At 48.9% G+C, this 23,141-nt stretch overlaps 1 protein-coding gene and 1 long non-coding RNA gene across 6 annotated transcripts; both read left to right on the forward strand.

The window, feature by feature from the left end:
* The first annotated feature begins 359 nt into the window (after positions 1-359).
* LOC120966561 (uncharacterized) lies at positions 360-16,112 on the forward strand. Of its 5 annotated transcripts, none has more exons than XR_005760495.2 (17): positions 360-1,156; positions 1,243-1,464; positions 1,534-1,578; positions 1,941-2,022; positions 10,779-10,918; positions 10,999-11,069; positions 11,156-11,325; positions 11,405-11,486; positions 11,585-11,677; positions 11,868-11,963; positions 12,331-12,423; positions 12,525-12,735; positions 13,358-13,436; positions 13,532-13,785; positions 14,390-14,518; positions 14,615-14,674; positions 15,232-16,112. It is a non-coding gene; the product is annotated as an uncharacterized lncRNA (long non-coding RNA). The 5 variants fall into 5 exon arrangements; XR_005760548.2 differs by having other exon boundaries at positions 11,891-11,963; positions 15,006-16,112; XR_005760484.2 differs by having other exon boundaries at positions 11,891-11,963.
* Positions 16,113-19,196: 3,084 nt separating this feature from the next.
* On the forward strand, positions 19,197-20,590 carry LOC109771797 (uncharacterized). Its single transcript, XM_073504228.1, has 5 exons — positions 19,197-19,500; positions 19,608-19,748; positions 19,858-19,998; positions 20,108-20,248; positions 20,586-20,590. The coding sequence occupies exons 1-5, from the start codon at positions 19,197-19,199 to the stop codon at positions 20,588-20,590; spliced, it is 732 nt and encodes a 243-aa protein (XP_073360329.1).
* Positions 20,591-23,141: the final 2,551 nt, after the last annotated feature.

Consider the following 23,141-nt stretch of genomic DNA (forward strand, 5'->3'; position numbering starts at 1 on the left):
CGAATTACTCGCATAGAAACAGTGCTTTTTTAGGCTGCTGGCGTTTGGTCAGCCGTTCATTTTTCTTCACGTCCGTGGCCAATTCAGCGGAGGATGACAGGTGGGGTCGTGAGCCCGTGGGGCCAGTGACCAGAGGCTGGGTTTCTCTGGCCGCTACGTGACCAATTGTTAGAGCGTGGGCTGTTTCTGATTGGGTAAGGGCGATGTCAAGAGGTGGATTTCCGCTGGTTTACTCTACCGATTTCTACCCTGCTGCGTTCGGTGGTCCCGGTTGCCGCCGTCTGAGCCCACATCTCAGAGTACAAGGGCTGAGACAAGGGAGGGGCGAGGAGAGACAGGACGAAACCTCTCCCGTAAAACTAGCGCACCAGGCCCAATCCTCTCTGTCCTCGAGCCCCACGCCATTCTCTTCCCTATCCCCGCCGCCCGGCCTCCCCTGCTCCACGGCCGTCCTCCTCAGGGCCTCTCGCGCCGCCGTCTTCTCTGCCGGGCCTCCTCTCCGGGGCTCGATGTGCAGTCGGGGCGAACTGCGTTCTCGATCCAGCCGGCTCGGGTGTAGGTCGCCGGCATCTGGCGCCGCGTGCCGTCATTGATTCTGTCTTCCTCCTCTTCTCCATGCCACCGCCGCCTCCTCCTCTCCTTTCCTCGATGTCGCCAGGGCCTCGCCCTCACTGGCTGCGGTGATGGCGGCGTGGCGGAGCTCGTGGTCGGCCGGAGTCCTCTCCCGCGTCCGTCCCGGCGGGGCCGGCGACCTGCAGCCAAAGGGTGACAGCGGCTAGGAGAGAGAGAGAAGATGAGAGGGAGAGAGAAGAGGAAGGGGACGAGAGAGAAAGAGATAGGAAATAGGAGACTAAAGCTTTTCCCCCCAATCCCCTCACAGTCGCCGCCCCGAGCTCCTCTTTCCCTCCACTCCCCCGACACCGCCACTTGTGCTCGGCAGAAGGAGTGGCTGCGGTGATGGCAGATGCGTGAGGAGGAGGCCGTGGTCATGGCGGCGCGACGGATATCATGTCCGGGTGGCGCGGTTGGTCGAGGCGGACGTGCCAGCGCGCGGGGTCACGGTCGAGCTTGGCGTGAGGAGAGGGAGGAGAGGGACGGGAAGAGTGGGAGGCGCAAGGACAGCGGCGCTCGCCATCTCTTCCTGTTGCACGTCCCCGTGAGTTCCTCTTTCTAACCCCCTTCCTATCCACAAGTTATCTTTTTATTTTCTGAAATCTGTATGTTCGCTCATTGGGCGGCCAGGGATGCTAGAGATTGAGGCCTTGGCAGGAGGAGCTCGAGCCGAGGAGCGCGACCTCGATCCGGACTCAGCATGAGGAGGGGAGCAGCAGCCGCGTCGGCCTCGTCGCAATGTGTGCAGCAAGCTGAAGACGCGGCAAGAGCGGCGGTCAAGACCACTGTCGCGGCTTCAGGGGCTGCGCACCCGTCGAGCAACGGCAAGCGCATCTCATGTCGCACACCGAGGTGAGCTTCTCTCTCTTCCAATCAATAGTCGCTTCATTCCATCTCCTCCCCTTTTTTTCTTCTTCTCAGGCAACAACAGATGACAAGATGCGATGCCCCATCTTCAGCTTGCAGGTTGCTGATTTTGGTCCTCTCCTCTTGTTGGTTTGCTTTGATTAGTAGAACAAGTTGCACAACATGTGTTTGTGAAAATGCTTCTCACGGAGGAAACCTTTTTTATGCCTAGACCTGCCTCCTTTCTTAGGAGCATATGCTTGCTGAGACATTATGGTCTAAATTTCATAAATAAGGTCATGCATTTTTTGCTTGGGTTCATTTCAATATCTGGAACGTCTGTTCCTTGTGTATGCACATTATTAGTCTTGACTCTCTACCAACAGAACATATGTTCTTTTGCTAGAATGTGTTCTTTTATTATAAATCAAGCTCAACTTTTATAACCCTGCACTGATTTTGTTTTTCCTTGCAATCCGCAGCCTTGCAAATAATCTTAGGAACTTGGCAGAAGCTATACATATGCAAATAGAGGTTCAGACACAGCTCCATGAACAGCTATAGGTGCCTTCTCTGTTCCTGTTTTCAAGCTCTAATTGGATGGTGTTGTTGTCGGCGTTTATTTTTTATAGTAGGAGCATTCTTTTTCTAGCTTCACAATAATTACTGCCCTTTGTGTGGCTATGAACCCAAATCCATATTTAAATGGTGTTAAATGTTTTTGCGGCATGGTGGACTTTCTAATCTGGTAATATGTAGTTAGTATACAGTATGGTCCTTTTTCTGTAGTGTGAGATGTACATATAATGTTCTGTTTGAGGTGTTATCTAAGAAAAGATATATGTCACCCTACTTGATTATAAACCCAATGGTTGTAGTTTTTTATTCAGAGTTTACAAGGTTTTACCTTTATTCTGTGGGTCATGGTTGATATAATTTTGGTGTTGTGGGTGTAATCTTTGTCTGTGCCTTTCTTTTTACCGTACTATTGAACATATAAACCCTGCTATGCTACCCGCATAGCGAGCGGCACCGCGGTTTGAATGTCATCCGGCCCGCACGATGTGCCTCGCTGTCGATTGTTAGTGTACCTTCCATCGCTCTGGTAAAAATCTGTACGTCCGTTTTTCTGTACGCCATCTACTTGAGCTAGAGCAGATGACGGCTGGGCCAGCCTCTCGCGCGGGTCCGTCTTGCAGTCACGCCATGTGTTCCTGCCTGTGTCCGGGTGGAAAAAGGCAGCCGTGATAGTGGGTTGCCAGGGGGCATCCATCGTGGGTTGACCGAGCCGAGCCCTAGAAAATATCCGCGGCGCCTCCTCTCCTTCCTCTCTCTTCCTATGCGCCGCCTCCCCTCCTCTTCATGCGCGGCGGTGTCTCGTCATACCCAGCCCCCAGCGTAGCCTCCCCAACCCCCTCCTCCCGCACGTACCCTAGCAGAGAGAGAAGATGAGAGGGAGAGAGAAGGAAGGAGAGGAGAGGCGGGAGTAAGGGAGAGGAAGAGGAGAGGGAGGTGTGGCGGCTGACGGGAGAGGGTCACCGGCCGGCGTCGGCCTGCGCTGGCGAGGTCGGGGGCGACCTGGCAGTTGGCGGCGGCTCGATCCGTTCCTGAAGCGGGAGCTGCGAGGAGGCTGGGGCGGCGCGATGCACGGGAGGCTGCACCCCGCCTCCATCTCTATCGAGCCACAGCGGTGGTCCACATCGCCGTCGTCGACAGGAGGAGCATGGGTCGCAGAGACGGCTGGCTCCGTCTGGCTTTCGCGTTGCCGTCCATCCACTCGAGAGATCAGTCCCCGCGTCCTCGCCTACATCCTCTCTTGCTGTCAGGCACGCTCTCTCCTTCGTCCTCTCACGCACGCCCTTGTGGCCGGATATTTGGTAATTTGTTTTCTGAGCATAAATAGATATTGTGCGCCCACATGTTTCTAGTTTCTCTCGGCTTCCCTAATCCAAAAGGTAATAATATGATTTATTTATGTTGTTTGCCCAAATTCAGAAGTGAAGTATATTTGCCTGTTGTTTGTCCTGTAAGTTCTAAGCTTTCTAGGCGTACATTTTTTTTGGAACATAGACGCTAGAGGCGTCCGACTTTAACTTAATAAAGCCAGCAGGCAGGATCCACACAAACAGTTTTACAAACCAGATAGAACAAGTCCAGCGCGCCCATGGCGCAAGATGAAGCTAAGTAGTACACAACCACAAGATCTGGAACACAAAAGCGAAGCAACAAGGCCATAACTAGCAGAACGAAGAGGATCATGGAGCAGCCATCGTCCCTAGCCGCGCCTTCATCATGGATGACTTGATCATTTCCATGGCCTCTTTCATGCGCTCGATGTCACGCTTCTTCCCCAGTGGAGCCCAGACCTGAAGAAAGATATGGCATTTGAAGATAATATCAGCGGGGTGAGTCGGGAATTTGTGTTCAATCGTAATTTTGTTACGGATCGTCCAGAGGGCCCAAAGAAGCGCCCCAACGCATCTCCAAACTATCCTAGCATTGGCCCCTCTTTGCGCCGTTAAGATAGACAGCATGTCGTGGCTAGACTGAGGGTTCCAGTTTTGATTGAATGCGTCTCTCACCGCACTCCATGCAAATCTAGCAAGCACACAACCAAAGAAGACATGGTTCGCGTTTTCCCCTAGACCGCAAGTGGTACACGTGCCGTCCATCGGCCCATTCCGTTTGGCCACGTTGTCCGACGTGGGTAAGCGGTTGCGAAACATTTGCCACAGGAAGATCTTGATTTTGAGAGGAATGGCAGCCTTCCATAGCCCCCTAGCTATATCTAATGAAGGTCCCGAAGATAGCTTGTCATATAAGGACTTGACCGAAAATCGCTTAGAAGCGGTCAACTTCCATGATATCGTGTCCGCCCCAGTGCTACGAATCAGACCACCCAAGTCGACCGTCAAAGCGTCCCAGCTTGCAGCCTCCCTGGGCTCTAGGTTCCTGATGAACGAAATGGCTGGAGGGTGGACGCGTAAAGCATCGGCCACGAAAATGTTAGTGTCCGTTGCCAGCTGGTACAATTCCGGATGGGATTGCCAAAACGGCTCCTGACCCCACCAATGGTCAAGCCAGAACTGTGTGGACTTGCCGTTGTTTACCCGGAATTGTGCACCAACTGTAAAAGCCGGTCGCACCGTTTGGATCTCGTTCCAAAAGGCCGAACCGTTGGTTTTAGCCTTGAACAAATTCCCCTCCGGGAAGTATTTGGCTCGAAGGATGTCTGCCCAGAGCCCCGGCTCGTTTTGGGCAAGGCGCCACCACCACTTAGTTAGCAACGCCACGTTCATGAGTTTAGAATTCGTGATACCTAGGCCGCCAAATTTTTTTGGCCTACACACTGCTGCCCATTTCACTAAGTGATATTTGCGCTTGGTCCCGGCTCCTTCCCAAAAGAAACGGGAGCGGGGGGTATCAAGCCTAGAGTGAACCCCGTCCGCTAAAAGGAACATCCCCATAGTGAAAATAGGGAGGGAAGATAAGCTCGAGTTGGTTAAGATTAGCCTCGCCGCCGAGGACATAAACCTAACCCTCCAAGGGCTCACTCTGTTAGCGACCTTCCCATAGAGCGGTTCCCATTCCGCTATGGTAGGTTTCTTGGTCGAGATCGGGAGACCCAAGTATTTAATTGGAAAGCTCCCTAGCTTGCAATTAAGGAGATTCGCAACCCGCAAGCTAGCTAGATCATCCATCCCAATGATGATCACTTCGCTTTTCAGAAAGTTGATCTTAAGCCCTGATAAGATCTCGAACGCAAGCAAGAGTAGCTTGGTAGTTGCTAAGCTGTGGTCGTCGGGTTCGAATAATAGCATCGTATCGTCAGCGTATTGCAAGTGCGTGACCCCACCTGGGATCAGATGCGCAACGAGCCCTGTAATGTGGCCCGCTGCCCTTGCTTTATTAATCATGGCCGACAAGGCATCCGCAACAAAGTTAAAGATAAGCGGAGAGCTTGGGTCTCCCTGACAGAGACCACGTTTGTTGCGAAAGAACTTGCCCATTGTGCCGTTGATATTGACCGCCGTGTGTCCACTACACACAAGGTGCATGATACGATGTACGAATCCTGCCTCAAACCCCTTTTTGAGGAGGACTTCTCGCACGAACTCCCAGTTCACGCGATCGTACGCTTTCTCGAAATCTAATTTGAGAAGCACTCCCTGTGCTTTGGTTCTTTTCAACTCGTGAACGATCTCTTGTAACGCAATTGGTCCCTCGAGGATGTTACGGTGTTTGAGGAAACCCGTTTGACTAGAGCTAATCACTCGTTGAGCGACCGGAGCCAAGCGCGAAGCGTACACTTTCGCACAAATTTTGAACGGGACGTTGATCAAGGTAATGGGTCTAAAAAGTTTGATATTATCCGCCCCTTTGACCTTGGGGATAAGGCAAATAGTTCCGTAGTTCAGCCGGGAGAGATCCACCGTGCCTAAGGCGAAGCCATTGACAATATCGTAAAACAAATGTTTAAGGCAGGGCCAAAATATCTTAAAGAACTCCACCGGCCAACCGTCCGGCCCAGGCGCCGTGCTCGTTTTCATGTCGTGTAAAGCCTGGTCTATTTCCTCAGGAAGGAATGTAAGGGCTAACCTATCGTTCTCTTCCTGCGAAACACGCTCCGCGGAATCCCACAAATCACCGCGAAGGCGTAATGGTTTTTCAGCGGCCGTCCCCAAAAGGTCTATGAAAAACTCGTATATATGGGCCAGGATTTGGTCCTGCGCCAACAGAACACCCTGTTCTGTTTGGAGACGCAGGATGGTGCATTTCCTCTTCCGCCCGTTCGCGTAGGCGTGGAAATATCCAGTGTTTGCGTCTCCTTTCGTGACCCATTTGACTCCTCCCCTGCGTCGCCAATATTCCTCTTCCGCGCGTAAAATCGCTGTCACTTGGTCCTCTAAAGCGTACCTATGCGCCCACTCGGCCTCCGAGAAAGGCCGTCGGTCAGCCTCCAAATCTAACAACGAAATCGCCTCAACTAAGCGCGCGCGCTCTTTCTTGGACTCACTACCATGATTAGCACCCCACCCACGCAGGTAGGCGCGCAGCTTGCCAGCAGCCGCGACCCAGCCCTCTGCTGGGCCGCGTTGAGGTCCCAGATGAGCACAAATGACGCCCCAACGCTCGACCACCATCTGGGCAAATCCCTCTGCTTCTAACCACGCCGTTTCGAAGTAGAACCTAGGGTTACGGCGTAAGAGCTCCTCCCCTGAGGAGAAAATAAGCGGGACGTGGTCTGATCCGATGCGCGTCTCTGCCACGAGGGAGCACATGGGGAACAAGACCTCCCATTCCGGAGTAAAAAAACCCTATCTAGCACGCTAGGGATCGGCTGCCTTTGCTTGTTAGTCCAGGTATATCTGGCACCAGTCCGTGCGGCCTCCCGCAATGCTGCTGTCGCAATGGCATTATTGAATAAAGACACCCTTGTCCAGTCAATATGGGCATTATTCTTATCCGCCCCCGAGCGAATTAAGTTAAAGTCTCCCCCTACCACCACAGGGAGGTTGATATCCCTTTTGGCCCCGACCAGGGTGGTAAGTTCGAGTAGGAACGCTGGCGATCTGGCGTGGTCAGCCGGCCCGTAGACACACACTACCACCCACGACAGGCCAGACACACGGTGTTTAATAGTAGCTGATAAAAGAAACATACCAACATCCCAATGCAGCACATCACAAACATCTTTATTACAACCCAAAAGAATGCCACCAGAATGACCGACAGAGGGAACCCACTGCCACTCAAAACGTTGAAGAGGATCAAAAGCAAGCAAATCCCTGAAGGTAAAATCAGATTTAATCGTCTCTTGTAACGCAACCACGTCTATATGTTCTTTGGTCATGTATTCTCTGAGCTGTGTGCGTCGACCACCGTGGCCACAACCACGGATATTCCAGAACATGTAGCGCATCTAAATCACCCTGTTACGTAGGCGCACACCTCTAGAGATCACCGCCTTCGCCACTCTCTTCCTAGCCGTCGCTCGGCCATTAGAAGGAAGGGCACCAGCTTCCCTAGCTAGTGACACCTCGTCGGGCACTCTCTCAGCAACAGCCTCTACTGGCACAATGGCTAACGCGCTGGTGTTAGCAGAACGCACAGCAGCGGCCGCCAGCGCAGCCTGCGCCTCTTCCCTAGCGCGCACAAGAGAAACGATCCCGGACTGCTCCCCACGAGTCTCCACCCCGCAGTCATCTAGAATGCTCACTAGTTGCTCATCCGAGAAGGCATTAAGAATGCGAAAAGAAGGTAAGGGGTTACCTGCGGCGTCCATGTTCTTGTCAGCGGTGCGGAGTTTGGCGCTTTCCAAGGAGGAGAGGTCGCCGAGCTTGGCCTTGGCCCGAACGCTCGGGGCGCGCTGCACCACCGAGATCGCCTTGGTGCGCCTGGCCTTGTTGGTAGTCCCCGTCCCTAGCGTTGCGCCCAACTCACCACCTAGGTCCGAGCTCTCCGCCTCCGCCACCACCATCGCCTGCTTGTTCGCCGGCTTCCGCCCCGCCGTCTTCTTCTGTTGCCTGCCCCCACTGTTGGATCCCCGGCGCGGAGCAGGCGTATTATCAGCTAGCTCACTAACTCCGCCACCGTAGTCCGCCCCCACAGTCCCTGGTGAGGGGTATGTTGGAAGAGGGGGAGGGACCGCAGAGGAAACCCCACCCGCGTCAGTCAAAGTCGCCGCCACCTGGGTTGAGCCAAGGTTGGACCCGTACTCGTTGAAAGTAAGTTCCAGCGATCTGGCTAGCGGGGCCCGCTGACCGCGGTGTCCTGGGTCGCCACCCCCATGGCACCAATCTCGGCCGACAGCGCACCCAGCTTGTCCCAAGTTTCCGTGTCAATGGATGTGTCCTGGATGTTGTCGTCTTGGTCCTCTCCCTTGTCTGTCATCTTGGTATCCTGGAGCTCCGCACCACTAGGGCCGCCCTCGCACCCTTGCGGCTCCTTGCCTGGATCGGCCCTGCCGTGCTTCTCGGTGCCCAGCGTCCGAGCGCCCGGATTCGCGTCCTTGTCAGGGTGGTTGTCAGGGCCCGCTCCCAGCACGGCCCGCTCACCACCCCTTTTGGGCAGTGTCTCGCGCTCCACCTTGATTTGGTATCCCTCATGGTTGAACCAAACCTCGACAACTCCATTGAGCTTCTCCGGGGCTTTGCACGCAATCTTCATCCACACAGGCCCCAACCTGATCAGAGAGAGTTCATCGACCACAATTGGCCTGCCCAGCATCCGGAACCCTTCCCTGATGCGATCTTCACGCATGTGTTTCTTTGGGATGCCATGGAGACGCACCCAAGTCTCCGGCATCACCATGGGTTGAACCTCCTCGTGTAACATGTCGCGCACCCGCGCAGTGATGTCATTGATGGACAGAAACAGTTTACCACTAGACTTCGCCATGTGTAACAGGTCTGCAGAAGGAAAGACCACCACAAAATCATCATCACCCACTTGAGATACCTGCCAGTCCCAGTCGCCTGTCACCATGTGCTTCAATTCTTGCTTGAGAATTCGTAGGTTCAGTTTCCCCGGCTCCGCAGATAGGATGGCCGCGTTCTTGATGCGAGCATCTATGGGTGCTTCGGCCTCGTCCACGTCCTCGAACTCTAGGCAGAAAATGCCTTCCCCAGAAATGGCGCTGCCCATGATTTGTAGGTGGAGTTGCCGACCCCTTGTTGGACAGTGCGCGGACGCATGCCCTTCTTCCTTGCAGAGTACACAGAGGGGCAAGAACTTGCACTGGGACTGGAAGTGGCCGGGGCGCCCGCACTTGAAGCACTCCACGTCCGCCGCCACTTCCACTGGGATGGGTTCCTCCGCCGTACCCTTGGGAGCAGAGGGTAGTGCCACCGCCAGTGAAGCTGCCCTCGGCTTCATGGCCTTTGGGTCCCCGTGGCCCCCACCACCGCTGGGGAACGGCTCGGGCTTCCTCTCAAGCTCGCGACGCCGCTGCTGCACCTTCTTTTTCTTCTTGCGCTCCTGCTGCTGGATCCACCACGGGGGAGGAGGACCCCAGTCCCCCTCGCGCCCGCCCTGGTCGCGGGATCCGCCTCGCTCTTCTCTGGCCTCGCGTCCACCCGAGCGCTCGCGCATCACGCGCTTCACCTTGTCACGAAGTTCCCGCTCCCTCCGCCGCTCCGCCTCCGGATCTGAGACCTCCATCGGTCGCTTGTCCGCACGCCTGTCTCCCATCACCACCGCCGCGAAAGACTGGAGAAGGGGGAGGAGGGGGGCAGATCTGGATCGAGCGAGCGGAGTGGGCAAAGCGCCGCACCTCGCGAGTGGTGGCTGGAAACCCTAAACGGGGGTCCAGGCAGCCCCGCCTCACCCATATATATCCAGTGATCGGGCCAGAGTCGGGCCGCGGCGCGCTGGGCCGTTGTGAAACCTGAGGCTGCGGTTCCGAGGCCGACTCCATTCCTAGTCCACTCGGCCCAGGCCCAGAAGCCGCTGTCAGCTCCACGCACGGCGCCGACCCCGAAGGGGCCCCCACCAACGGCCCACCCGGCCCAACCCTAGGGCCTGGTGCCGAGCGCATCGGCTCGGGGCCGCACCCCGCCGCCTCCACCGCCGTCGCCACGGGGGACGCCGGCAGGCGCGGCCAGTCCTCCCTGGACAGCTCCGTCTGCGGCACCGTCAGGCACGCCGCTGTCTTGGCTCGGATGCTCGTCGCCGCCCCCGACGAACCGCCAGCACCTGAGCCCGCGACAAGCTCCCGCGGCGGCTGCCAGATGCGAGAAGCCATGGATCTGGAGCCACGGCCGCCCGGCGCGAAGCGACGCCCACGACCCGCGCGCGAGGCCACCCGCCCTGCTTCGCAGCCAAGGCCACGAAGTCGCCGAGCGACGGCCCTGCTGGCGCCGCGCGCGGGCCTCGCTCCAAATCCAGCTCCCCGTCTTCGTCTTCCTCATCCGAGTCCTCCGCCGCCAACGCCCAGAAACGGTTGTGGCGACCTGCGGCCCCCACTGCCGGTGAGCCGGCGCGGCCCTCCCCGCCGCTCACCTGAAGCGCGCTCGCGGTGCGCCGGACCCCGGTCCAGCCCGTCTGCCCCGCCACGGCTGGCTGCCACACCGCAGTCGCGACGCCCACGCTATGGCCCCAGCTGTCGCCCATCCGTGGTTGATAACTCTATTGTTTCTGAATGTCAAAATCACCACACATTGCACGGACAATCATACACCTGTCCAAGCAAATAGTCTCTTGATTTATTTCCCACTTCGTCATCCAAGCAAATTGCAAGAGTCTCTCAGCCTTCTAGGCGTACATGTACATGTGTATTTGTTAGGTGCTAATATGAGTTCTTTATGTTGTTTGCCCAGATTGAGAAGTGAACTTTTGCTGTATAATTGCTTGCTGTGTGTCATGTAAACTCTAGCTTTCTAGGCGTACATGTACATGTGCTCAACAACAGGAGAAGCACGAGCAGCCGAGCGTTCGCCTGGTTGCAGCTCGACTTCAGGTCCCTTCTCTTCTTACTGATTTATTCCTCCCCTTCTCTTCCAGTCCCCTACTCACAGAGCTTCTCATTTTTTTTTGTAGATTTTGTTTTTCTATGTCTACAAGTTGTTTGATGAAAATCCAAAAAGGCTGACATGGGAGAATTAATCTATGTAAGTCATGTGATTTTATTTTTCTATTATTTAGTTCCAGTCAAAGATAACAAGTTGAGTAGTCCCATTAAATTTTTGCAATTTAGGTATTGAAGGAGCTCAGGATGCTTTTATTTCTATTTACATCATGGACTTTATTATAGAACAACCACAGTGAAGAAGATTATCTCATTTCTTTTGGATGATTTGGTTTAGTTGGCTATTACGCAAGTCGGAATGAATTAACAAGTACAGAAATGAATATCTCAGCAAAAAGGTCTCCTCGCAGCTTCCCAAATACAAATGGTCTCAGGAAAAAGGCAAATATGCAATAATTTTGTGTTGGTTCAAATTAGGTAAAGTGGGTAACTACTAAACCAGAGGATGTTGCATGCCATTTTTGTTCATCGGCCTGGCATGATTTGGATTGTTGTAGAGGTAGGTTTCATCACCTCATGGAATATATAATTTCAGCTTCATTTGCGTGCACCATTAGCATGATAAAATTTTCAAATTTCTCATTTTCTTGGTCGTAGGTCGGCGTGAATGAAGAGCTAGCTTGGGAAGACGCAGTCGATTATTATTGCCTATTTCTCTATTGAAAGGTGTTGCTTCTTTCATCTTGACAGGTACATGTGTGTATTATGGATACTTTTATTGTGATGTTTCTTCTTTGTCACAGAGACTTTGACATTGTTATACATATTAGTCTTTTCTCATTTCACTTCACTTTACTATTTAATTTTTTGTTGAAAGAAGAGTGAGTTCAGCCATGAACATGCTTGATTATATAATTATATGCTTGCACCTCAACGACAGTCGACGTCTGCTTGTCCTGCCAGTTCTCAGGTGGAAGGTGGTGACCAGCAACGCGCACGTGGACGATGGCTGGGATGTGCTATTACCCGTGCACAGGTACCAACTTCTGCACCATCTTTTTCTCCCTAAAATCCCTTGCCTCCCCACCCTTGCTTTGGGTTTGTTATTAATTTTGTTCTTTGAAGAGAGAATGAAAGCATCATTGAAATTGCAGAGGCAGGTTACTCACTTCTAAACCATCTCTTTATTCATGGGTAAAATATACCTTCAGAAACAGCAGATTCTTACAAAATCAGGTGTGGTTGGTTTTAAAGAATAGCAAAGAACAAAATGATCATGGGCTGATTTTATTTTTATTCTCTATGGTTTACTGGTTATCTTCATTGCCGAATATCGATTTCCATTTGTATTAGTTTAACTATTAGTTTAACGAACTAATCTTGTTGCTGGCTAACTTTTGTAGGACTCCCTATTATCTATTATGGGAATGGTTATTTGCCTGCTCTTGCAGATAAAGCACCTGATTTGAATTATCTACGAGATAAAGTTATGCAAGGTATTTGCATTGAGAAAGCTGTGGCATTTGCATATTTACCATACACAATATAGGTAGAATAGTGTTTGGAATGATAACTGCGGCTTACTTGGTCTTTCCAGCTTCGGCATGCTGGGAGTCCCCACTCTCATGTTGTTGGAGCTGTGACATACATGTGGCGGGTATCCTCAATAGGGAGTAGCAAATTGGAGGCCAAAGAAGCAAATTTGTCCAATTCTGAAACTAAATTTTGTGAAGGAGGCCGATGTTCATTACAACACCAATAGGATGGGTGAAGGTCTGGATGCAATAAGAATTGCACGTGGTAAACAGGTGCTTCCTCTCTATCTGTACAATCAGAGTTCTCGCTTTTCTTTGTGTGCTCTTTGTTTATCCTTTTTGTTGTGTTTATGGTGCTTACATTCAGTTGACTTCAAGTAAACCTGTCCATTTATTTTTATTCAGAGAGTTCAGATGTCCAGCGTTTATAGCATACACATCAGTACTGGGGTTTAAGACTAACAATAGTAGAATAACTCTTGCCATATCTCATGATTCATATGTCATGATTCATATGGGAGTCTCCCTGTCCAAGTATAACCATGAGTTGACAAGCTATTATTAACAAGAAGATATAAATCAGTTTTGTTGTTTCATCGTTAAAATATCATTAGTAATTTAGCAAAGTCAGTTTTTTTGTTTCATGATTTTAACATAAAGTTAGTAGTTTGATAGTTCGTAAATTCTACCGAGGGACACCCATCTACTTAATAAGAGTATCTTGACACTCCACATTATCTGAAAGGAAAAACTTATCAGCTGTTGGTTTGCTTAGTTTATCTTATGCAACTCAGGGCTTACTTATTTAAGACAATTATAAAAAACTAATTTCTTCCATGTAGTAACGCTAACCGTACTCTTTTATCACCATTCAATGTGTGGCCTCACATTGCAGATGCAAGATTCCAGTGTTCTGAAGTCATGGGATGCAAGGCTATGCAATCTCTTAACAGTATATTGCACCCAATTAGCAAGTAAGTTCTTTCTCTTTCTTTTTTATTTCTTGTTTGCATTCAGAATAATTATGTCTAGGCATACTAACCTACATTTTTCTATCGTGTGCTTCAAGGATGATCTACATTTGGAACAAACTCTTGGAGGGGGAGACTTGGTTTCAACTGTTGATGAGGCACTATCCGAGGAGAGACAGTAGATAAATGCAAATGTCCCCCAGAGCCAGAGGAGATCCTTTCTATGGAGAAACACCATATACGTACATAATCTTTACCTGGATTCTAGAAACGACCAAGGATAAGCAACTCAAGCGAAAGATTGCTTTGGTCGATCCTGCCGTGTTATTCTTCTCAAACATGCTAAAGAAAGGTTCGTACGATTGGTAGTCGACTAACTTATATAACATGCACACATTACTCTGTTTTTCTAATGAGTGTATGTGGATGCATCCAAATAGTTTAGTAGAAATTGCTATTCTCTACTTCTTTAGTGAGTATATGAGGATGCGTAATAGTTCTCTGCTTTTCATGGATATATGTTGAAGCATGGAAAATGTATATGGTGTGTTTCATTTCTGCTCATCCTGATTTAACCAAACCATCCCCATGCATTTGAGGTTGTTGTGCCTGTCAGGCTAGGACATGTCCTTATTAATTTGTACTAAATCACTAAACTAAACTTTATAAATAAAATAGCCTCCTCCTCCTTTCCAACAACTTATTTATTATTAGAGCAAGCAACGACGTGTTATCATGCTCGCTTTCTTGTGAGCAGTACTTTAGTTTAGATTGACATATACTCTTAGGTATATAGCATCTTTGCCTACCTCTTGCCTATTTCGCATAGCTAGATGGTTTGCTTTGGCCGGAGAGGGATTAGATAAGGCCTATGAGTCCTAAGTAAGCGTGATAAGCAAGCAGTACACTCTATTTACTATTAAGCGGCAACTGAATTTGTAATAATGGTGTTTCAGGGATGATACAATCAATCCAACTGTTACCTTTGGTATGCTTTTTGGATGGACTAATCTGAAGATGCTGGCTAGCTTGCACCGCCATCATACAGTCTAGAAGAAAAGGCAAGGATTACAGGGAAAATAAAGGTGCAATGTGCCCAATACTTTTTACTTTTTGGCGAAGTTTTCGTTCTTGCGCAAGAAAGTAACACCATTAATATACCTATTGGTCCTTTTTCCTAGGCAATTCGCCATCCGGAGAGCTGCCAACTAATACATTTTTGTACTTCCTCTGTTACAGAGGTAAAAATACTACTGCTTTTCGAAAGCTTTTTTTGTTGCATGTTTCCCTTTCTTAATCTTCTATTTGTTCAAATGTACATACCTGAGCTTATAATCATTATTGCACAATGAATCTCACCATTCTATCGTTTCCTGAAAATTTATACTCACATAGTTCTATTTTTCTTATTGGCGATCTTATGTTTGGCCTTCATTTGGTGTGCATATAGCATGGGATATTATAGGCTTATTTTTTTTCTATTTGTTCATGCACTAATGCATAAATCTTTTGGTTATGTTCTTATTATTTAATCTAGAGCTATGCAATGACAACCATGGCTTTAGTGTTCAGGTTAGTGCCATATAGAGTGAAGAACCCTTGGCATCTTATCTAAATTCTTCAATCCTATATTATGTGTGCCCAGTTAAAGTTAAGTACCTTATACCAGTACCTTAATTAGCCTCTTCTGACTATTGATTGTTTGAACTATTGTAGTAGGACTCAGACTTTCAAAGTTATTAGGCATGTGGACATGTCTTTATTTTAGTTTGTACAATTTTGTGTTTTTTGGCTTCAGGTTGCTCCCGCCGAGAAAGCACAGTAAACTCAGATGATTTAATTAGAAAATACTCTTCAGCATCTGAAACATCTAAAGGCCGTCACTCAACTAAGTATCTTATAAAATATACACAGCTGGAAGATTGGAGCAGTCCCAGCCACTAATTAGTGTTCCTGTGTTGAATCACTCAGCTAAGTATCAACACTGCCCTCGAGACTTGACTATTAGCATAGTAGCAAAAAGCTCACACAAAAAATCTACGGATTCATCAAACACCGAAGGAGGTTAGTTCTCACCTGAGTGGCAACGGCGGCTGCCATGGTCTTGCTAGAGCATCCCTTGCCGTGAAAAGTTACCAGCTTCAGGGAGTGCTGGCACAGCCGAAACTGACGCCACCTACGGCAGGGAGCGACAGCGGCAACTGAGGATTTGGCTCGCCGGTACAAGCAACAGCGGCACCATTTGCCGGTTCTGTGGCTCCAAGCTACAGCCGTAGCTGCCGGGCCACCAAGATGCAGATGGAGCTGCAACGCCTCTGAGCTGCAGCAGGAGCCGCTCTGCTGCCAAGCTGCAGCCCAAAGCGGCGGCGCCGGGCACCACCAGGTGCTTTCTCACTTACAAAGACGATGAACTGGTGGATGGAACAAGACCAACAGTCAACCATGTGGTGACCTCTGGCGTTACATTGTGACGCGTGTGTATAGGTGTCGAGAGTGTGTGGTTCTTTGTCCCAATGGCACAATTGTAATTTTGTTTATCTTGCTAATTTACACTGCATGTACTGGTATGATCTGTACCGTTTCGTGATATCTATTCCTACTTATCTTGACTTCCTTTTAGCCTGTACCATATAATAATTATAATAATAGGATATAAGTATCTATTAAGTTAATTTTAAATCTGTCGCTTTTTGCGTCATGGGCGTGCTGCTACTGGTGTAAAAACAGTTTTATCAAAAGAACTAAAGTAGTAGCTAATCCAAGCACTGAAGAATTGATGCAGAGGTTACGCTATATTACACAAGATAGTTTCTGGTGCCCTTCAGTCTACATGTCCTAACCAACAGCAGCCACCTTTTGTTTCGTATCAATCGATCCAGTATCTTTGCCCTTTTGATGTTGCTCCAAGCAAGATATCTATAGCCTTTAGATTTCCATTCGTGTATGATACTGCATGTACACTTTAGACCTCTTTTTTTGTTTGCGAAATCACTTTAAACCACGGGAGGCATTTTGGCCCGGGTGCATTTGCACCCGGATGAATAGTACCCCGAGAAAACAATTTAAATATTTTCAAAAAATTCTGAAAAAAATTGTAGATGATCATGTCGGTGTAGCAAACATGCTTGACAAATTTCATGCGGAACGGAGCAGCAGTGTTTCGTCGGTGAAAAAAAAAACAAATTTTGGGTGACATTTGGTCTTTGAATTTTTTTTTGCGCAGGCCAAAATGCTTAACTTTTCTGTCTCAAAATTTGCATGTAGCATTTGTATGTGACAAAGATCAAAAAAAAAAATTGTCTCGATTTTTTTGACATTTGAAAAAAATAAAAAATGGCCCCGGGAGCCAAATTGACTTTCCGCTGTAGACCTCATCACTGTCTCAAAACAAGGTTGTGATCACTTGTTCTATATATGTAATCAACTGCCCTTCTACTAATATTTTCAGAAGACTATTTATATATATTTACACTGGTTAGAGAAAATCATGACATTGCTAGCAACAATTTTTTTTCCATATGTTTTAATCTATCTCTAGATATTTTTATGTGTACTTTTCAATACTTGGCTTGCTCTCGTCCTTTGCGCCATTAGCTGGATGGTTAGAGGGGGATACGGTGACCCCCCTCACCACCGACGACCAAGTGATCGCCGGTGGAGGGGGGCGCCGATAGACGGTGCCTGAAGGATTGGCTCTCTTGGCGACGGCTAGGGTTTCTGGTTGCTTGCCTCAGAGGAAAGCTAGGCTTAGTTCACATGCACGAAAAATGTCAATCTTTCAAAAAAAGATCACGATCGATTCCTTTGAGCCGGTGAGTCCGGTGCCCCTGCGAGTACATGTGTGACACCCCCGATTTAAAAGGTCTTCTGTTTGTTTATGTTGTCCTCTATTTGATTTTGCAAACTCTTACCATGATTTGCTTATCTATTCACCACAGACGAACCACTGTGTCGCAAGCACAATAAGCCATACGAGTATACTCAATCCGAAAGTTCAAAGTCAAGAAAATCAATCTAAAGCCAGGAAAGTACAAGGGCTACATTACTCTTCTCATTCCGACAACTCTCACAACAACTACTAAAAATATAGCTTTATACAATTTAACATAGGTAAGCCTTGCATCCACTACTTAGATGAGTTTAGTCGCCACATTGTGTAGGACACCACAGTTAAGCTCTACAACCATAATGTTTGTAGACTGTGAAAGATCATCCGCAACACCACCACGCCTGATCGCTACTATGTGTGCCACATGACAGAAGCATTTGCAACAGACCGCAAAAGAATGGTAATCTTTTGCAATTGCTCTGTCCAATTTCTTACAATAGCATGGTATAAAATGATATAGTAACTAACCTTTACTGTTATTTTGAGTACTTTAGCGTTCCCTTTTCTACGGGTTCCCTTTTCCCACACATGGATGCTGACCGTGGGGAACTGCCAATCACTACTGGAGATGGAACTACCGCTGTCACAACCCGCTTTATCAAGGGTGTTGACAAAAGGGCCACCATCACTAAAGGCTGGAGCAACTTCTTCCGTCAGGCACACATGAACAAAGGGCAAGCATATGCTTTCGCCTTCAAATGCACTTCCAAGGGACTACGCCTGGTCGTCTACTCAATATAAGCAAACTGCAAAAGCTCCTTGTTATATAACTTAATATCAGTATAAATGCCTACCAAGACTTTTGTGTTTATCATCCTTTTGGATCTTATGTAATCCCCTAAGACCATCATGTGCATTTAGCTATCGGTTATTTGCTACTTAGACTGTTGTGTAGTATGCTTTTGAAACAACCATGATAAAAGAAATATATGCTTTCGTCTTCAAATGCACGTCCAAAGGCCTCTGTATAATTGTCTAATCCAATCTAAACAGATCACAAGAATCCTTTCCTACATGACTTAGTGCATCATTTTCGATCTTTGACAATCCTGTGCGTATGACTATCGCTTCCTTGCTGCATATAGTAACAACAATATGTTAATGCACACTCTTTCAATATTTGGCTTACACTCGGCCTTTGCGCCATTGGCGCAACGGGTCATCTAGTTCTCGTAATAAGTCGATTCAATGCTAATTACAGTACAGCTTTCGGTCAGTCAACATTGGCGCCCCACATCACATGGCCTACTTCTCAAGGATTGCAGGAAGAGAATGCTCTCCGTGTTTGCAAGGTTCGATGAATCTAGAGCCTGCAAGTTTTGCATCTGGTCAAATATATCTGCTATGAATGTTCAACATCTTGTTTCTGCTGGGCCAGCAGACTGTACTCGGGGACTGTCGGTCCTCAACACTCTTCATTCAGTCTCTGATGAACAGCCACCCGGTGTTTCAGATTCAGACTTCAGATTCTTCTTAAGTCAATGATACATGCCTGTGTGAAAGTGATATGGCTTTCTTTCGTACACGCGTTTCCTTGGGTAATCCTGGCAATGTGTGTAATGGATCGGCAGGCAGGCAGAGGCGCCTCGTGCGAACGTTTACACGGCAAGCCTGGCAATCACTTCATTTTGAGCAATAAACGGCATCAGGGCTATATATCCATGTATGTAATGTGTGTGCTTTCCAGCTTCACCTACACTACACCTGCACACCATGAGCCTTCTCCTAGCCTTGGAGCTTCTGCTCTCCCTGCTTGCCTTGCCACGCCTTTCTTCTACCTCAAATTCCACTCGTCCGTCGCTGGATCGGCAGGCAGAGGCGCTTCTCCAATGGAAATCTAGCCTAAGCAGTTGGTCCTATGATTTCCTGGACTCATGGACAAACCGAAGCAGCCCTGTAACTGGACCGGCGTTGCCTGCAGCAAGGCCGTGCTGCCTCGTGGCCGTGACCAGGGTGATGCTGCCCTTGTTGTGTCCAACATTTCCCTTGCATACTGCGGCCTTCAAGGCGGGTTAGACAGCCTTCACTTTGCAGACTTGTCCCATTTTGTCTATCTGAACCTCAGCGGCAACTATCTTTGGGGCTCAATCCCATCAAGCATCGGTGCTCTTGCCAAGCTCACTCACTTAGATCTATCCAACAATGGCCTAAACGGATCTATCCAACAAGCATCCCTAGGTAACTCTACTAAACTAACCTCCATCCATCTCTCTCTTAATACAATTGTTTTCAACCATGCCTAGTACAGATGATTAGGGAATTTGATGAGTATATCCACTTTTCAGACTTGCCCCATCTTGTCTATTTGAAGCTTGGTAACAACCTCCTTTCGGGCAGAATCCGTTCAAGCATTGGGGCTGTTGCCAAGCTTGCATACTTGGATCTGTCCGTCAACAATCTTGATGGATCTATCCCAACATTCATAGGTAACTGTACGGAACCATCCTGCCTCGATCTCTCTTACTTCAATTCGTTCTCTACCATGTCAGTGCAGTAGAATGACTAGGGATTATCATGGGCTTATCCACTTTCCAGACTTGCCCAATCTTGTGTATCTGAACTTCAGTCGCAACGCTCTCTCAGGCCCAATCCCATCAAGCATTGGCACTCTTACCAAGCTCGTAGTCTTGGATCTATCCTTCAATGGCTTGAACGGATCTATCCCAACATCCATAGGTAACTGTACAAAACCATCCTCCCTCGATCTCTCTTACTTCATTTTGTTCTCTACCATGTCGGTACAGTAGAATGACTAGGGAATTTAGTGGGCTTATCCACTTTGCAGACTTGCCCAATCTTGTGTATCTGAACTTCAGCCGCAACACTCTCTCGGGTCCAATCCCATCAAGCATTGGCGCTCTTACTAAGCTCGTGGTCTTGGATCTATCCTTCAATGGCCTGAACGGATCTATCCCAATATCCCTAGGTAATTGTACTAAACTAAACTCTACCATGCCTAGTACACTAAGAACACTAGGGAATTTAATGAAACTCTCCATTTTGCAGACTTGCCCCATCTTGACAATCTGGACCTCGGTCACAACTCTCTCTTGGGCCTAATCCCACCATCAATAGCTAATTGTACTAAACTAACCTCTCTCGGTCTCTCGCATAATTTTTTGTCCAAAGGATCCATTGGAAGCATAGGAAATATGATGAGTTTAGGATACTTAGATCTTTCCAACAATCAAATAAAGGGTTCCTTCCCTTCGACCATTTTGAAATTAGCATCTTTAACAACACTGACACTTGCATCAAATCAGCTTAAAGGCCTATTACCGCCAGAGTTAGGTTCTCTTGTTCTACTCACATATCTGAATCTAAGTAGCAACCAGTTTCTAGGAAGCATTCCACCTCAGATAGTACATTGCCACCTTTTATCATCGTTACTCATATCAGACAACTTATTGACAGGAGAAATACCACAAGAACTTGGGTATCTCACCAACCTATATGAGCTGGATTTGAGTAGAAACAATTTAAGTGGTGCCATTCCAATGACCTTATCTAATCTTTACCGACTGTATAGGCTGAATTTATCACATAACAGTTTGGGTGGCAGAGTTTGGTATACATCTATCCCTGAATACTTGCCCATTGTTTCGCTTGACCATAATATGAATTTATGCGGCGAATCGCAGCATGGCTTAACGCCATGTGAATATGAACTATTGGTTGGATGCATGTGCTGGTTCTGCTTAACTTACACTCTGCAGTAATTTTACCACACGTAAAATCAACTCGTTGCTGCATTTCTCGCGACGCGCCACGAGCAGCCACATCGCTGATGAAGTGACGATGCATTTATCATCCAAATTTTCTCGACCATGTCATATAACCTGTCCAATCACACCAAGAAACGCCAGTTGTTCACCAAACGTACTAAATTCAGCAACTTGTTTGAACCAAACATCAGGAGACCCATATGATATACTACTTGACTCTTATCCTTGTCATTCCACTGAAAATTTGGCCGGGTTCAGAGATGTCCAAGACTGCTTCAAGATCAACCTTTCGCATCCATATTGTAGACATGCGATCAGAGGGAGCCTCATCATCCCTTGGTGCTAGCCGGGGCTGAGTTGAGCTTCTCCCTGAGCTGCCACGATCGCGAACAGAGACGAAGGGGAAGCTAGGGGGGACTGACGAAATAGACAGGTAGGGTCGGTTACCTGGTCACCCAGAGTTTCCGCGCACGCGTGCCGGGCCCATGGTCAACGAGATAATCATTCCAGTAATTACTACTAGTAATTATTTTGATGCTATAACCATCCTTAAATAAAAGCAATAACATTTCATACACTACTAGTTATCATATACTACTAGTTATCAATGATACCCAGGCATATTCCATGTGAATCCTGATAGTATGAATCTAGTATGCTTTCAAATAATATTAGTGGTCATAGCTTGAATAGAAGCATCCTAGCTACTAGACTTCGGCTTGTATGGGCAACCTATGCAACAAGGTAGATATGAACTGGGATACGCCGCGCCGGAACCTTTTCAAAACGGGTGAACAAAATATAGTCAGGATTATAGTAGGAAAATCAGTACTAGTACAGACAAAAAATCGCCTTTCCTTACCAAAGATCATTATTTTGGTTTTCTGTATCTATAGTTCCACACGGGGTACAAGTAAAACTCAGTTTTATCATTAATTTGAACATCAAGTGGAGTGAGAGAGTGACCGAAAAGAGATACCTACGGCAATAAGCAACATGCGTAATTGGTAATTACCGAAAAAGGCTTTCACCCCGCTTTATATATAAAGCAGCGAACCATGAACATCCGAAACAAACACCACCACACCACAACGCACACACCCAAGACAAGATACAAGGATACTAAAGATCAGCAACATCAACCCCAAGGGAGCAAAAGATGAGCAATAAGAACAACTATGGGGATGACAGAGCCCTCCACCATGAACTAGCCACCGCGAGGACCCAAGCTGACCGTCGACGCACATGAGCTCCAAGACGGTGCCTTCATGAAGGGTACGGCTCCGAAGCACTGCCACCGCCCGACCAAAGGATTAAGATTTTCACCCGAAGCAAATGGAGGACCAGGAGCAGCCGCAACGGCGTCTTCAGGAAGAGGATGACGCCCGCGGACGTCGCCACCATCGGTCTGACCATCGCCAAACAGGGAATTCTCCCCGGCACACGCTTTACCTCCGTATATGGGGCGACGAGTCTCACGAACCTGCCACACCACCACCACGTATCGCCGAGCCTCGGCCACCCCGCCGCCCACACGACCAGGGGAGCCAGTCCGCACCCGAGCCACGAGAACCGCCCACGAACACCGCAGATCCCACAACAGAGCCGCCGCCCTGCATCCTGACACCCCATCGGCCATCAGAAGGGATGGGCCTCCACCAGCCGGCAGACCCCTACCGAGCCAGAGCCGACAATGGCCGCCACGCCTCCACCGCACCAGAACATGAACTAGAGGCAACATGATGGGGAAAGGAAGAGGAGGAGGAGGACCGGCGCAAAACCTCGACCGGCACCCCTGCTAGTGACGGGTGGCCTCACCACTCATCCCTCCTGCCTACCTCCCCCTACATTGCCCTCTGCAACGCCCTTCGATGGCCGCTAGAGCAGGAGCGCGAGGAGCCCACCCCGACCGTTCGTCCGATGAGGAGGGCGCCGGAATGGCCGAGATCCAGCCCGGAGACGACCAGAGGGGGTGCCGCACCGGGCCGCACCAGAACGAGCACGCAGGCAGCATCTTCCGCGCGACAGGCCCACAGTAGAGACGCCCAAGCCCGCCGACAAGACACCGCGCGCCGCCCGCGGCAACTGGCCCGC

This window comes from Aegilops tauschii, chromosome 1, assembly GCF_002575655.3.
Source record: "Aegilops tauschii subsp. strangulata cultivar AL8/78 chromosome 1, Aet v6.0, whole genome shotgun sequence".
In the NCBI taxonomy this organism is placed as follows: domain Eukaryota; kingdom Viridiplantae; phylum Streptophyta; class Magnoliopsida; order Poales; family Poaceae; genus Aegilops; species Aegilops tauschii.

Excerpts from the sequence above, each read along its gene's own strand:
- LOC109771797 (XM_073504228.1), top strand. The coding sequence starts at position 19,197 with ATGGACAAACCGAAGCAGCCCTGTAACTGGACCGGCGTTGCCTGCAGC. Across the intron at positions 19,501-19,607 it reads TATCCAACAAGCATCCCTAG|ACTTGCCCCATCTTGTCTAT; the intron begins GTAACTCTACTA and ends TCCACTTTTCAG. Across the intron at positions 19,749-19,857 it reads ATCTATCCCAACATTCATAG|ACTTGCCCAATCTTGTGTAT; the intron begins GTAACTGTACGG and ends TCCACTTTCCAG.